General features: G+C 39.8%; 1 protein-coding gene across 4 annotated transcripts in view; it reads right to left on the bottom strand.

Moving 5' to 3' along the window:
• Positions 1-210: 210 nt before the first annotated feature.
• The window catches only part of FAM107B (family with sequence similarity 107 member B), a 62,786-nt gene continuing 48,381 nt past the window's right edge, over positions 211-14,615 (bottom strand). For 3 of the 4 annotated variants that reach the window (XM_056340191.1, XM_056340188.1, XM_056340187.1), the window contains 3 exons: positions 9,450-9,633; positions 5,420-5,573; positions 211-3,393 (listed from right to left, as the gene is read on the bottom strand). In XM_056340191.1, the coding sequence (XP_056196166.1) occupies positions 3,277-3,393; positions 5,420-5,573; positions 9,450-9,577 (399 nt within the window). In that variant the 5' untranslated portion in view covers positions 9,578-9,633 and the 3' untranslated portion in view covers positions 211-3,276. Of the gene's footprint in view, positions 3,394-5,419; positions 5,574-9,449; positions 9,653-14,615 lie in introns of all 4 variants that reach the window. The other variant, XM_056340189.1, reaches the window with a different exon arrangement.

Here is a 14,615-nt window from a genome sequence, read left to right as displayed (position 1 = left end):
TAATAAGACTATGAGACACAACAAGCTTTTTCTGCCAACTGATTTGCCGATAATTTTGCATATACAAACAAGGGATGCAGTTTTAAGGAAGTAAAAGTCATCATGACCTTGATACCTCCCCCTGCACTGCAGAATTTTAAATAACTTGGATATTTCAGCACAGTCCCTGAGGTTTTGTTTTTGGCCGGACATGACAGACACCATCGCAAATGCCAAGCATGTAGTAGATTTTATTAAGCATAACTTTGGTTCTAAGTGTTCCACCCTCATTTTCGTAATACCTTTAGTTAAAAACAATTATACAAGAGCAAATACAAAAAATATTAAATTATGAAAACAAATCCATTAAGGCTCCCTTTTTATATTTATATATATTTATATATGTACACTCAAACAAGTGCAGATATTAACAGAAGGTTAAAGCCACAAAAATGCTAAAAAATTTACTACTATACTATCAAAAGCAAGAGTTTTAAAAAAGTACAAAGTGGTAAGTGAGCTATTTTCAAATCACTGAAGTATTTGCCAGATTGCTTCAAAACTCATATAGCTAAAGGGCAGATCAGGAATTGCTTACGCTCACTGGCAAGCAGTTTCTTACTTGCGTAGCCGCACAGGACACTTGTGGTGTGACTAGCTGACCACCCATTCAAGGGTTGCCCATTCTAGCCCAATCCTGACTTTAAAGACAAGCTTTTGCCTGTCCAATTGACAAGAAGGTGGCTGGGATTCCTAGACTAAAGGATCAGCAGGATTCAAAGATGTTCTAACACACACGTTGATGTTCTGTTCACACAGAGAATTAATTCCAACTGAAAACAAAAACCTACTTCACGCTGTATGTACAAGGGAGTTTTCTGGCCTCCTGTGTTTCAGAAAGAGAAACTCTACCCTGAATCACAAGCTAACACGGAGAGAAAGCAGAATGCCTTCAGCCTTGAGGCACCCAATCCAACACACTCACTGAAGCCAAAGAGAGGTCCTCGTCCCGGCCGACTCTGGTGCCATTTGGATTGCACCAACTTCATTTCACTGCACATGCACGGTAGGATTGCCATGTTCACCAAGGGAAAATGGCTGAGAAGCAATGGTCTGCTCCAGCCAGAGAAGGGTTTCCCCACCAACTTCTAGATTCTTCCATACTGAGCTGAAGGTTAATTGTGAAGTGGAAACCAAGAGGCATGAAGTTTGGTAGGCTGAGAGCAGCTAAGATAAAACATGAGCATGGCAGGGAAGGCTCATATATAGTGCTGTCTCAACAACATGAAACAAACCCAATCAGTGCAAGCGTTTGAATAATGCGCTGCCAGAAAGGAAGATCCCCTCCTTCCAGGAGAAGGGAAGGAAGAAGGGAAGAACCTGCAACAGCCAGGGCATTCCTTTGTTGAGTAAATACATGGAAGAGTCTTACATTTTGCCTTTGTCTTTTATATGTCCATAATCTGAATGGTCTGGTAGACCATTTTCACTTTTAATCTTCTAGACATGAGTCACACTGCAACTCTAAATCAACGGCAATACACTTACCACAATTCAATTTACTCTCAATCTGATTATGTCCTGATAAAAAATGCCTGGATCTTGACAAATTGAAGCCTGTATCTAGGAAACATTTCTAATTGTGAGCATTTTGTTCCAAGTGCTATGCTGAAATTCTATTTTAAATGTTCAATACTTACAGGAAAGGCAAAAGGAACTAAAAAACAAAGCAACAAACCCTCCACCACCTTTACAATACAAACACGCCACTCTTGATATTAATAAAAAATGTCCTCAAACAGTTATGTCCCATGTAATTACAAAGTAGAAATTATTTTGTTAGTATCCTAAGGCAAAGACTAGGATTAGATCCTCAGCTGATATGGGTGAACACAGCTTCAGTGAGAGCTATGACTGTGCCAATCAAGCAAGATAAGGATTTATCCCCAGATTCAGAAGATATCTGTACCCATTTGCACCAGGTAAGAATCCAGTTCTATAATCCTACATGATAATCTGTTCCCTCCTCCTCATTCCAGGCTTTTCTGGATAACTAGTAGTCATAAGCATGAAGGATCAGATTCTGCCATCCCTGTGCAAGCTGAGCAAAATGTTTTATTTAATGGCAAGTCACAGGGGCAACTTGTGGAAAGGCAGAAGGTGACGTAATTGGACCCTAAGACTCAGTGGTAACACACACCTTTCTTGAGGCCAAAGGAAGGATGGGATAAAATGAATTTCATTTTATGCCTCACTTTAGGGAAAAAAAATCCATTTCAGTAGATTCCAATGATCAGTTTGGTCTGGCTTAAACACTGCTCTGTTGCAGGAAGTGCAACAAGTTCCTGCAAGCAAAGAGAGGGAACTGATGGCAGATCAGATTCCTGATTTCAGTTCCAGCAAATGAGTTTAAACACTACCATATAATGTATTAACACTGTACTTAATTAACATCATGTCCTTGGCGGAGAAAGGCCACAACAGCAAAGTAAGCAGGATCTCAAAACACAAAAAGTAGAAGTCAGGTCATTTTGTACTGAGAGGTAAATTCACATGTATCACTGCACAGGCTTGTACAAAAGGGTGTAAGTTTAGAGACAGAGATAAATTAGCCTCTGGATTCTTCCTGGTGAGAGGTTAATCAGATTCCTGCTCTTTCACAGCCCAAATTCTACATGCCAAACAGGGAGAAATGGGCTTTAAGGCTGCTTAACTTTTCACTGCTGGTGAATTTTAAGCATTCTCATCTTGCCCACACCTGCCTATCCCAGCGGGGATGGGCAGTAGTGATCAACATACCTTGTATCTTCCCAGATTTCATAAAAATTCCAATTAAACACAAATTATTGTGGGATCTACACAGGCGGTAGGTCTAGATGGAGGAAATCTACCTGCACAGCAAAGCTTCGTAAGATATCACAGGAAGATTTTTGTTCTGTTTTAAAGCAAAATACAATCTGTGTATCTCCACTAAACTAGGATCACAAGAGATAAAGCAGTGCAATACTGAAGGAGTTTCTCTAGTATCCCTGGTTCAAATCTCTGAGTAAGCACGTCAGACTGGTCCATGACACTGAACTGACAGACTCCTTATCCACTCATCTCAGGACTGCATTTGGCAAGTCGATCTGTTTATGGTACTGTCTTTTTTAATCCACACATCCCAGGAATTAAAAATCTCATCTTCAGTAAGTGTCAGCTGGATGCTGTTATTTTCCCCTCTTGGGGGGCAAATCTGAGACAACCTGCAAAAGCCTCTCTCTGCAGGAAAGCTGGAAGTCTTAGCAGGCGCTGGCTCTAGGAGTCTGGCGCTTCTGTGGCTTCCTGGACCGTCCTCCTCAAGTTGCCCTTGACTTTGACAAACTCAGGCGCATTTTCCTGCTCTTCCTGTATCTTCTGTTGCTCCAGCTCCAGCTTAAAAAGGATTCACATGTAAAAAAAAAAAAAAATAATTATATGTATATAAAAAAACCAGATCATCGCAATACAAGACAAACACCTAAAGGTTTCAATAACTGGCCATGCAAAACTCTTCAAACTGTTTCCTTTCTTTCTCTCATGGAAAAGATAAAGCTGCATTTCTTTGGAAGCATCTGTTCTCATAAACAATCAACCTTTTCAAATCCTTGGCTCTGGTTCATTCCAGATGTCCACCTTTGCCAGATGGACAAAAACTCTGCAACCCCGGCAGGAGAACAAGATGAAGCATTTTTTAAGAGATTCTTGATCTTCATCGAAAAAACAATAATAATTCCCTCCTCTGGCTTTTACAACAGGACAAAGACAAATCCGCCTTGTGGGTGAACACATGCAAACAGCCACTACTGAGCATGCTGGTAGAATTTATTGCTGAGTGTCTAGGTATGTTTTTCTCTACCTAACTTGAACCTTTTTTGGTGTATCTGTTTTGTCTACCACAAAAAGCAATTAAAAAAATTAAAATCCTCCTTAGCCCTTAGTTGTTCATTTCTGAGAGCCTATTCACTAACATTTTTAACCCAGTTGGAGCTGCTGCCCATGCAGACACTCAATTACCATGTGATGTTAGACACTCTGCATTATGAGGCAAGGCTATACAGTGTCCATACAGAACATGGCTTACACATCGCACAGAATACGGATTGCTTAGCAATCCTCAGTGAAGGCAGATAAGTCAGCAGAAAGGAAGAAACAACCCTTTAGAAAACTAACAAAAGCTCCTGAAAGGAGCTGTTTTTTTTTAATAGACCAAGGCCTCCCTGATTAATGGGGACAACATACTGCTCACTTAAATAATCTCTCCTTTGTCTCTGTCCCCCCGCTGGCAAGGGACATGCCTTGTTGCCATAAATCATGACAATGTTCCTCTATGAGTCGTGTTGTCAATTAATGCCATTCTTATGATGTTTTCAAAGTCACAACATTGTTTGCAATGGGCAGTCTTTTCCTCTTATAACAGAATTTTTTATTCTACATACGTCCTTGGAAGGCTCAGTTTCAAACAAAATCTTCCCACAATCCAAACCATTTGAAGCTGGGCTCTTAAGATCAGAAAGGAAAAGTGACAGGATGATACACTTAAAAATACAATAGCTTACTCCCTCAAAAAATATTTCTAAGCCAAATTAAAAAAAACCACAAAAGCTAAAACAGAATCCCCAAAGCCTAACTAATGATTGAATCACACTTCATTTTCAATGAAGTAATTATTTGGCTTAATTGATTTCCATTCAGAAAAACAGGAGTTACCTTTTAAAGCATTTATTTAAAAATAAATGTAACGCTTGATGCACAGTGACTTGTTTTGACGAGGTGTTTCACTGTAGAGATACTTCCTCACAGGTACAGGAAGTGTGTTAAGAGGCACTGACACGTTTGGTTGGCCCTGCACCTAGCAGTAAGGTTCACCACAATGAACTTCAGTTCCACATCATCCTCGTACTCGGGGCCTGAGGACCTTTTCCTTCATTTGAAAATTTCAATGGGCTCACACATTTTAAAGTTATGAAAGATCTTTTTAAAGTCATCTAATTTCTTACATAACCCAGGAGAAAGAATCAATTGATTATTTTTTTTTATTCATTAAGTATCTACAAGTTTTGACTCACTATAACCTAACAGCTATTCTTAGTGGATCATCTCTTAATAGTTAAGACTACAAAAGTTGACTAATTCATCACAGTTTCCATGGTTAAACACGTTTAGTGCTCCACACACATTCCTGTCATCTGGTGCAGGATTCATTTGGCCAAAGGCAGGCACTATATGCAGTTCCTATATAGTAAGCGACAACAAATAGGTAACTGTCAAGTGTGGTTTGACTCATCCTAAAAAAGATATCTGCATTTGATCAGAGGAACTGTGCCAAAATTCAGCTGCTGCTTCTTTCCTGTCTGCAAAGGGAGCCTCGGGTGAATAGCTCAGATGTAGATGTGCAAAGGTAGTGTTATCCCCACCTCACCTGCTCCAGTTTCTGCTGCCGTTTCAGTAGCTCTATTTCCAGATCTGATTTCTTCTTTTGTGCTTCCTCTTCTTTTTGTTGTTTAATAACTTGATCTCGTTTCCTTTTCTCCATCACCTTCTGTAGCTCAGGTTTGTTTTGAGGTGCAAGACCCCTTCAAATTAAATGGGGGGGGGGGGGGGGGGGGGGGACACGACACGACAACACAAGGGGGAGCAGGACAGGGAAGAAAGAGATCAGTTTTAATTAGCAGAAATTGACACAGAATTGTAGACAGATTTTCTAAAATCAAGTAGTTGCCTATTTAGATACATTGGAACAGAAATAATTCATTACAAGGAAAAAAAATGCAGACATTTGCCTGGTTTGTAAGCAAAAACCTGAACTAGAATTTAAGCTCTATTATTACTGAGGATAATAAACTTCCCTTTAATGTGCATGCTCGTATTTCTCCTGTATAATTCACTGTTTTGACTTCCACCTTTACTCTTCCCTCTATTCTCTCAATTCCAGAAGAGCGGATTTAAAAAAACATCACAAACAAAGACTCTAGCAGAGCTAGAAACAAATTTTGGACAAAGACTCTTCCCTTGCTGGCCGGTAACTTGGACAGATTGTGTTCAAACACTCCTATGCAGGGTATTATGCCCATAGAAGCTTGCATGGACAGACCTAAAAGCGGTCTCTTTCTGGATTTTGTCACACTCCTCCTGGAAATCATGCGTTCTTGTCCTTCCTTGAGAATATGAGAGCTTTTCCCATGCCTGGCTGCAAAACTATTTCCAGTGAGAGGTCCCAGGTGTTACTCAAAATCACAAAGAGGCTAAGACAACAAAAATCAGGAATAAAAAAGTTGCAGTCACCTTGGAATGCAGGGAAAGGGAGGATTCTCCCTCTCACAAGACTTTAGGCGTTACACCAACAGAATGTTTCGAGTCTGTTCAGCACAAACTGCTTTCCAACCAACCACTCTAAAATGAGAAAGCTTCTCTCTGGGAAGATGCATGGCTCTATACAGGCGCACACACACAGATACACACTCACTCCTACTTAGTTTTGTGACTTCAGCTATTTCTTTTATCTCTGTTATGCTATGATGTTTTCAAAATTTGTTGTAAGATTCAAAGCTCTCCCTGTTACTCAGATATTAGCATCACTTAAGTCAGAGCAGAAAGATCTGAAATTTGCCTTTGTTAGTGTCACCTTCCCTGGGAAGACTACTACATGAAAACATCTGGCACTAAGTTTAACATCAGCTGGTTTTTTATTTCAACTTTAAGAAATTCAATAATCTGAATAAGCTTCCAGAAAGCCTATCTTTACCCTTCCCTACTTGCTACCTATCTGATTGCCTACTTCTTCCGTAATACGCATATCTGATAGCATGTCCAATAATACATTAAAATGCCATTTTACGGTGACATCTATGAATGACTTCATGTATTATGCAACACACTATCCCTGTACATACCCTGACAGCAAAATCAAATATTTAGCAACGCCAAATGCTGTTCCCTATTTCTCATAATAGATCTCATGGCCTGAATGCCACAGAAGCTACAAGACTGTGTTCGTATTTTATGTTTCATGTTATTTTAATTACATTTTAACACATAAAGATTAAGTGAGGCAGAGAAAAGCTGGAGTGATTTTTTTATTACTACTACCACTACTGGATCTAATGAAGAGGGGCTGGTAGTCAGACCTGTAACAGAACCACTGTAATGTCAATCCTATTTCCACTCTTATATGCAAAAAGGAAAAGCAACAAATAGACAACTGCTGGATTAACTGGAAGTCTTGTATCACCTCTTAGTGATTGTTCTTGTTAAATAAAAAAATCCTAAAGCTTTGATCTAGAGTAAGCAAAGCATGCTATAACACAAGTTAGAGCTGATAGGGTTAAAACCTCTGGAAGGGACAGGATTAATACCCTGCAGAGCTGAGGTTTACCCCTAAATAAGTAAAAATGGTTTAAGGTAAGTGACCAGTGCCTTGAGGTACCACTACCTGGATCTTTGTTTGCCCAAAACAACTACCATTTCTCCAAGTAAACAACTACATCAGTGCAAGAACCTACAGATGCTGCTCACAGTAGACATGGAGAGGGATTGAACCAGCACTGGCTAACACCTTCTAAGATCCAGAAATGGCTGTTCAGAGCTGACTGGTCAAAAAGTGAAGCTGTTGGTGCCTACACTAAGTCTTCACAATAAAATAAGGTGTGTGTTAAGCTGACTTCTATAAGAGCAGTCCTCCATACATATGACAGTTTTCCATAACAAAATAGAACACAAGCCTAATATTTACATTACTGAAAAGCCTTATATCAGAGCTAGCAAAGTGACACAAAGCACAGAAAAATAACCCTCTTCTCAAAAATACCAGTTTTTCTGCTGGTAAAAACTCTCCAAGTATTTCATTTCTGCACCAATAAATAAGAATTTAAAATTTACAGCTGCAGCTAATCAAAATCACTGGAAGAGAAGAGTGGGTACTGAGGGCTGCAGAACTCCTCTGTGTAATAGGATATTCTACTAGAAGAAAAGAACATACTATTTAAAAGTTCTTTATGCTTTCATAAACTTAAAAGAAAAAAAAAAAAAAAAGCCTTAATTTACTGCAGCCTCCACATCCTTTAGAATAAGATCCTAAGTTGGGAAACTTCATCTATCTTTCTTTTAATGACTATACACTTCCTCTGACTTTGATGTTTAATCCCATTAACGAAAAATAGGACAAACACCTATTTAGGCCAGTTTCTTCCAATTCAGTTGGCATTCTGTAAAACATTTCTACTTCTTCACTAAAGAAATGCCGTATTGTGCATGCAATTCATTTAGCATTAAGTACCTAAGCCTAGCATTTGTAAGGATTTTGCTAACACACATAAAAAAGACCCCCTCCCCCCTCAAAATACTACCCTGCCAGGGTGGGGGTGGGAAGGGTGGGAAAAGAGAGGAACTTTCTTAATGTGACTCCTCCTGCCAAACAGACAAATCCAGTTGTGCTGGAGTAGTCAGAGCAATAGTTTCCTCCTCTCCTTTATCAAGGTCCTTGGTCTCAGAAAGTCTGAATGGCTGCTACCAGCAACTTTATTCTCAAATGCACTCCGAAATACTGCTCTTCCTCTTGTGTTTTGTGGATGCCCACATCTTTGTCTTTGGGAAGTCGATTTTGGGTGGCTTCAACACACCAAATCACTAATTTATATCATAGTTACTGTCTGTTTAAAGGGAGAAGCATTCACAGGCTTGGTGGCTCTTTCTCCACTGTGTGATCTGGTGGTTATTTTCTTAATATGATCTCTAAATAAGTCCTCCCTTGCTGAAGAGATTTCATAACAGAACTTCAGCTATTTCTGGGCCAACTGCTTGTATCTCTGAAGTTCATGATACAAAGTTCCGGTTATTTACATCTTTAAAAGCAATATATAGAGTAACAGCTGTGCATCCCATCCCAGAATGGAGGAAGCAGCATTTGCATAACATACAAAGAGACACTTGTGCAGCAGCAGAGCAGACATCAGACTATCACACTGCATTGCAAAAAAGATCAAGTAAGTAAAGAACTGTTTCACATGAAATAAAATATATGATTTCTTTGATTTAAAAGTGTCTCATAAACTCAGTGCACTGGCAACAGTGAAAACCCACTGATTTTATGGTCCTGCTGGTAATAGTAAAAATTTTTCAAATACTTGATTAAGTTCAGAGTTCAAGAGAAACTACAGTGCCAGGTAACCAATATGAAATGTGACAAGGGAGAACTGAACTGCTTCCTCTTGAAACTGACCCTTTGCGAGTATTCACAAAAACAAAATGAGAAGCCTTTTTCAGGAAGTTTTTGCAGAGCAACTGAAATTCAAATAGAAATAAATGCCACAGTTAAGAATCAGTCTTTTCATCTACAAGCTCTGAATCAACACAAAGTATCTACAGGGTTTTGGATAAAATGTCATTTTGATGAAACTAAAACTCAAGCTGTGTGTTTGGGGTGGGAGGGTGGCACAAGCGATTTTTAGACTTACCTTTTCTGATTCATAAGCAGCTCTCTATGGAGATCTTGATGATTCCGGGATGACTTCACAGGATTAATTAATTTCTGAGGTCTAATTAATTCAGGATTGTCATCATCTATGTAGTCTGGTTCAGCCATAATCTTTCTTGGAATAGGATATGGATCTTTGGGTTCAGTGTCTTTGTTCACAGTATCTGTAAAACAGTCCAAAAACTGCCATAAATCTACATTGAAAGACCTGTTAAATATGTATTAAAACATAAAGGCAGCATATTACGTTGGTAACAGTTATGCTTTTCCTAGATTAATTTTGTCTGTAGCAAACAAAGGCTCACAGAGCAAACAGACATAGCATCTTTTTAAATAGAGGGCAATTTCACAACAACATCATCTCCAACTGTCTTCCCCTATGGACTTGGAGACACAGATTCCCCTGTTTTAAGAACAACTAGACAAATAATTTAGGTTAAGTGCATGAAGAACCCTACTGATTTTAATGAGCTTACTCAGATGAAGCATTTTTAGATCAGCAATACTGAGACCCTAAAGATATTTTAAATACTGACTATATTAAATAGGATGAAAGTGCACCAAACCCACACCGATTTCTCATTTTCTGCCATCAGTATCATGTCAGCTATGGGGAAAATGCCTTCTGTGGATAAGCCCTGTACTGTACCAAGCAAAAGCTTCCATGTGGAAATCGCCAGATCTGCAGCTGCTGGGATGAGGGTCAGATTTCTGAGCGGAAAGGTAGAGGAGAAACACTTGGGTATGGTTGTTTCTTAAACTCCATGTTTCACCCAGTGAAAATCCACAGAAATCCACTGATCTGAAGGCAATGAAGTCTTGATGACTTGTATCATCTGGAAATGTGGCGTTTTCCTATCCTGCTATAGAAAACTTACCTATACACCAAATGACAACACTTTTAATCAACAGCTGACAAGTAAACTATAGTTTTCAACTAATTTATATGTGACTATTCATACCCCTTTCCATTAAAAAGCCTCAGTCACAAAGAGTTCAGCATCCAAAACAAAGCACATTCAGAGCAATTCTGCCTCCATTCGCTGTTGTGAAAACCTGCACACAGAATCTGCAATTATCAATTTGATGAAACACTGGCCCCTCAAACAGACGTCCCCCAAAAAAAAATCTCACAGCATGTGGGTTTACACAGACAAATCAATGAGACGTGAAAGAAAAAGCGAGAGACTTCCATGAGCCTGACTGGCAGAACAGCTGAATGCTGCACACTGTATAGTACAGGGCTACGAGACAGAGAATCACTGGGATTTGCCACGTATTTTCCAGTAAAAGCTGAATATGTGCTTTAATTTAGATCCCATTGTTACCAGCTCTTCCCTCCCTCTCTTACTCCACAGGCTGTAAAACCTGTCTAAATTCAGTCTCAGTTTAATCCCTAAACTATTTTCTTTCATTAGGAATCACATTGTTGCTCAGATCTGATTCAAAATCTGCTTGATACAGTGGAGATTTCCATTAATCCTTCAGTACATTAATACTGCACAGTACCACCACTGCCCTGATTGGGCTGCATGTGCACTTACAGAGGAAGCAGCCAAATAACAGGACAAAGTTTTCCGCAGAGGCAGGGAAGCCACTCTGGATTTGAATGTGTCCAACGAACCCAGAATGGCCCTTTCAGCTTCTTTGTTTGAATGATGTGAATGTTGCTTTACTGGTGCTGCACCTCACACACAAAGTTTCTATGGAGCAAATCTGATGAGAAACAGATTACCAGTGTGAGCTGCTCTCAGGGCGGCCCCTGCAATAGTTTTTCAAGGCAAGTTTATATGTACTGGTTTTGAACCCTGTGGGGGTGCTAGTTATCACAAGGACCTCTGAAACTAATATAAAAATTGCCACAGTTCAAAACAGTGTAAGTATATTGCTGTACATGACATAAACCTCTTACTGACACTGACTGTGCAATAAAAATACTTCTCCCATCGCCCCTTCAGAGTCCTCCTTGCTTCAATCAAGCAACCAGCTATCACCACAGGTGCCAAATATACAGCATCATTGGAAAATTGAGGTCAGAAGAAACTTGGAAGATTTCTAATCCAACCTCCAGCTGAGAGCAGAAACAGCTATGAGATCAGACCGGGTTGCTCAGGACTTTACCCAGTAAGGTCCTGAAGTCCTCCAAGCCTGCACAGCCTCTGTGGGCAACCCTGCTCACCTACCTTTGTGGTGAAGTTTTTCCTTACACCCATATGAATCTCTTGTTTCAACTCATGCCCATTGCCCCTCACCCTCCAGCCATACACCACCGTGAAAAGCCTGGCTCCATCCTCTTGCCCAGGCACAGTGGGCTGCAGTTAGGTCCCCCCAACCCTGCCTCTGCCCTGGGCTGAGCCAGCCCCAGTCCCTCAGCTTCTGCCACAGCGCCTGTGCCCTGGCCCCCTGCCCATCTCCGTGGCCCTTTGCTGAACTCGTATCTCAAATCCCTCACTGTTTAATTGCATCCACATAAAAAACCTCCAAACCCTCAAAATCCTGAACCACTGCATACTTCTCAACACATACCACACAGCAACACGCCATTAATAAAAAGTGCGTGGAAGTCTATTCTCTTTACCATAGACAATGAATAAACTAGCTACAGTTCTTTATTTTTAAATAAGGACACAACGATTCATACTTCCCCAGTGTTCACATCAGGCTTATCACAACTAAAACAACTCATATGTTACACATCCAACCTCCACCCAAAATAAACCTGCTCTGTAAATACTTGGTTTTCTCTAGTCCTTTATCAGTTCCATCACATTGATGGGGCGGCAAGTCTTCTAGAAGGCATTTATCATGGACAGGTCCCTGTTAAAGTAAATCCAAAAATAACCTGCTGGTTCGTCAAGACATTTTCTATTTGCTTAGGTGAAGATGAAAAACACAGAATTACCCTACAACTGCCATAAACAATGTACTATTCTTTTAGCACAAGCTCCTGAAAAACAATTTCACTCAATGATTTCTCAGAAAGCTTGATGTAATATTTTGCAGCACACTGATTTGCTTTTAGCAAGCCCTTAAAATGAAGTCTATTTATTTTTCTTTCTTCTGTCCCATCTCTATTTTTAGAAACACGTATTCATAAAACTCAGAGGTCAGGAATCGTGGTTTCCTAATGTAACATGAACTCTACTAGCAGCAAACTTAAATAAATAAAATTCCCTTGGGAACTGAAGACGCTTTCCACGTGTGATTAAGCTGCAAATGATTCCAGCTAGGATTTCCAAACAGAGCCAGGGAAACAGGGCACCCAGTTCCCACTCAGCGAATCCTCTCACACTCTTTGCAAACTTCAGTCTGGCCAGTGGCCACCAACCCAGTCCTGCAGAGTCACAGTGTAATACTACATGCAAACAATACAATTAAGATAGTGTGATTTCTACCTGTACCCTTTCAAAGCAAACATTTACAAAAGCACGGGAAAGTTTTGCATAAAAAGGAAACTGAGGCACAAAGGATTCACCACATCAACGGCAGACGGGAACAGAGCAGGCAGTGTAGCCCCAGAGTCTCCTTCTGAGATGCAGGCTCACACCAATAAACCAGTCAAGCTTAATAACAGAATCCCTTAAAAGTCCTTAAACAAAGTTTAATCAATGTTCAAGCAATAACAATTAAAAAAATATTAATTCCACGAGTCTCTAGTGCTCATCACCATAAAAGTCACAACCCATAAAGCTGCTTTCAGATCATCACTAGGTGCAACAGTGGGACATGAATAATCCAGATAATCACTTAGCAGGAATATGCTGCCTTAAGAGCATCCAAGAGTCTTCTTTTAACCATCTGCTCCTACATGATCAATTCAGAATACACAATCTATTTCTGTGTTTCCCCATTACCTTTCTCCAAAACAAAGGAAAGAGATTTGGATTCAGAGGATGTTTTAGCTGAGCTTGGCTCAAGTTTAATACAGCCGCTGATTTGGCAGGTGCTTCCCCAGTGCATTTGCTGAATTAGCTGTTCCTGCACAAGCAGCACAAAAGCATTTATCTACCGTATCTCATCCTGCCTGAGTAAGACCTTGTCCATGGCTTCTTATGCACACGTGGATTTTCATCAAGAAAGAATAAATTGGGGATCCTGCATGGAAGAGGAATTTTAACTCTTCAAACAGAACTGCAAAGCAATTTCAATATCCCACTAGACAAAGAAAATGCCTCTGTATAAAAATAACTTGAAGTATTCCCGAGACAGAAGTTTAATGTTTTCAGATACAAAGATGCTCTTAGAGCAATCATGAAGTACCATGCCAGTACCTGTCTTGGAGAGCCAAGACCAAGTGGTCACATACTTGCAATTCTTTGATTTATTTTCCTTAGAGTGCAACTAAATTCAGGGAGAATGGAAGAGACCCTTTGAGTAGATCATTCTGGATAGATACAACTAAACTGAGGCATGCCAAAGCATGCAAGTTAGATTTGGGGGAACATATCCAAGAGACACGTTTGCTTCCAATGTTACTTATGTATTATTCTATCTATAGAAGGGTTTTTTTCAGCAGAAGTCCCTTAATGGTAGTAACACTGGAAACACACACAAATAGAGCTACAGCCAGCCACTAGTGTTTTTAACAGATTCAAAGTAGATCTCCTTAACACCACCAGGTTACGGATTCAGCAGCTGCCAGAGCTTTTTCTACAACAGGGCTCCCATGGCATCAGCAAGAGGGGGAAGTTCATGCCAGAAAAACCCTCGTGTTTATATATAGCATTTAGGGAACTGCATTTATTTTCTATCTGGTATTCCTCATACCAGAAATCACTCTCTACATATGGAATCTGAATGTAAAAATTCCTGTGAGGCATCATATATTTATATTGTTGTACATATATATGGCATTTTCACTTTCAAATTATTCCTGCAGTAATTTCCAGCTGTGAAAGCAGAGGTAGAGTTGAGGCCCCTTAAAAAGCAGACAAATAAATGCCTAAAAATACCAATGAATGTCAAAATAATAGACTAGTCCAGGATCCAAATGCTACATTAAGGCTAGATTCACATTATGTCCTTTTTGCCTTAATAAATTTTTGAATTAATATCTTCCACAGAAGCATGAGCTCCAACAATGAATGCTTCCTGGAGAAGATTTTATTTGCAAAAAAGCTTCAACATCTGTTCTGAGCTTTGTTGT

Source organism: Falco biarmicus, chromosome 5 (genome assembly GCF_023638135.1).
Source record: "Falco biarmicus isolate bFalBia1 chromosome 5, bFalBia1.pri, whole genome shotgun sequence".
Lineage (NCBI taxonomy): Eukaryota > Metazoa > Chordata > Aves > Falconiformes > Falconidae > Falco > Falco biarmicus.
The sequence above is the reverse complement of the archived record's forward strand: the minus strand, read 5'-3'. Positions and strand labels throughout refer to the sequence as shown.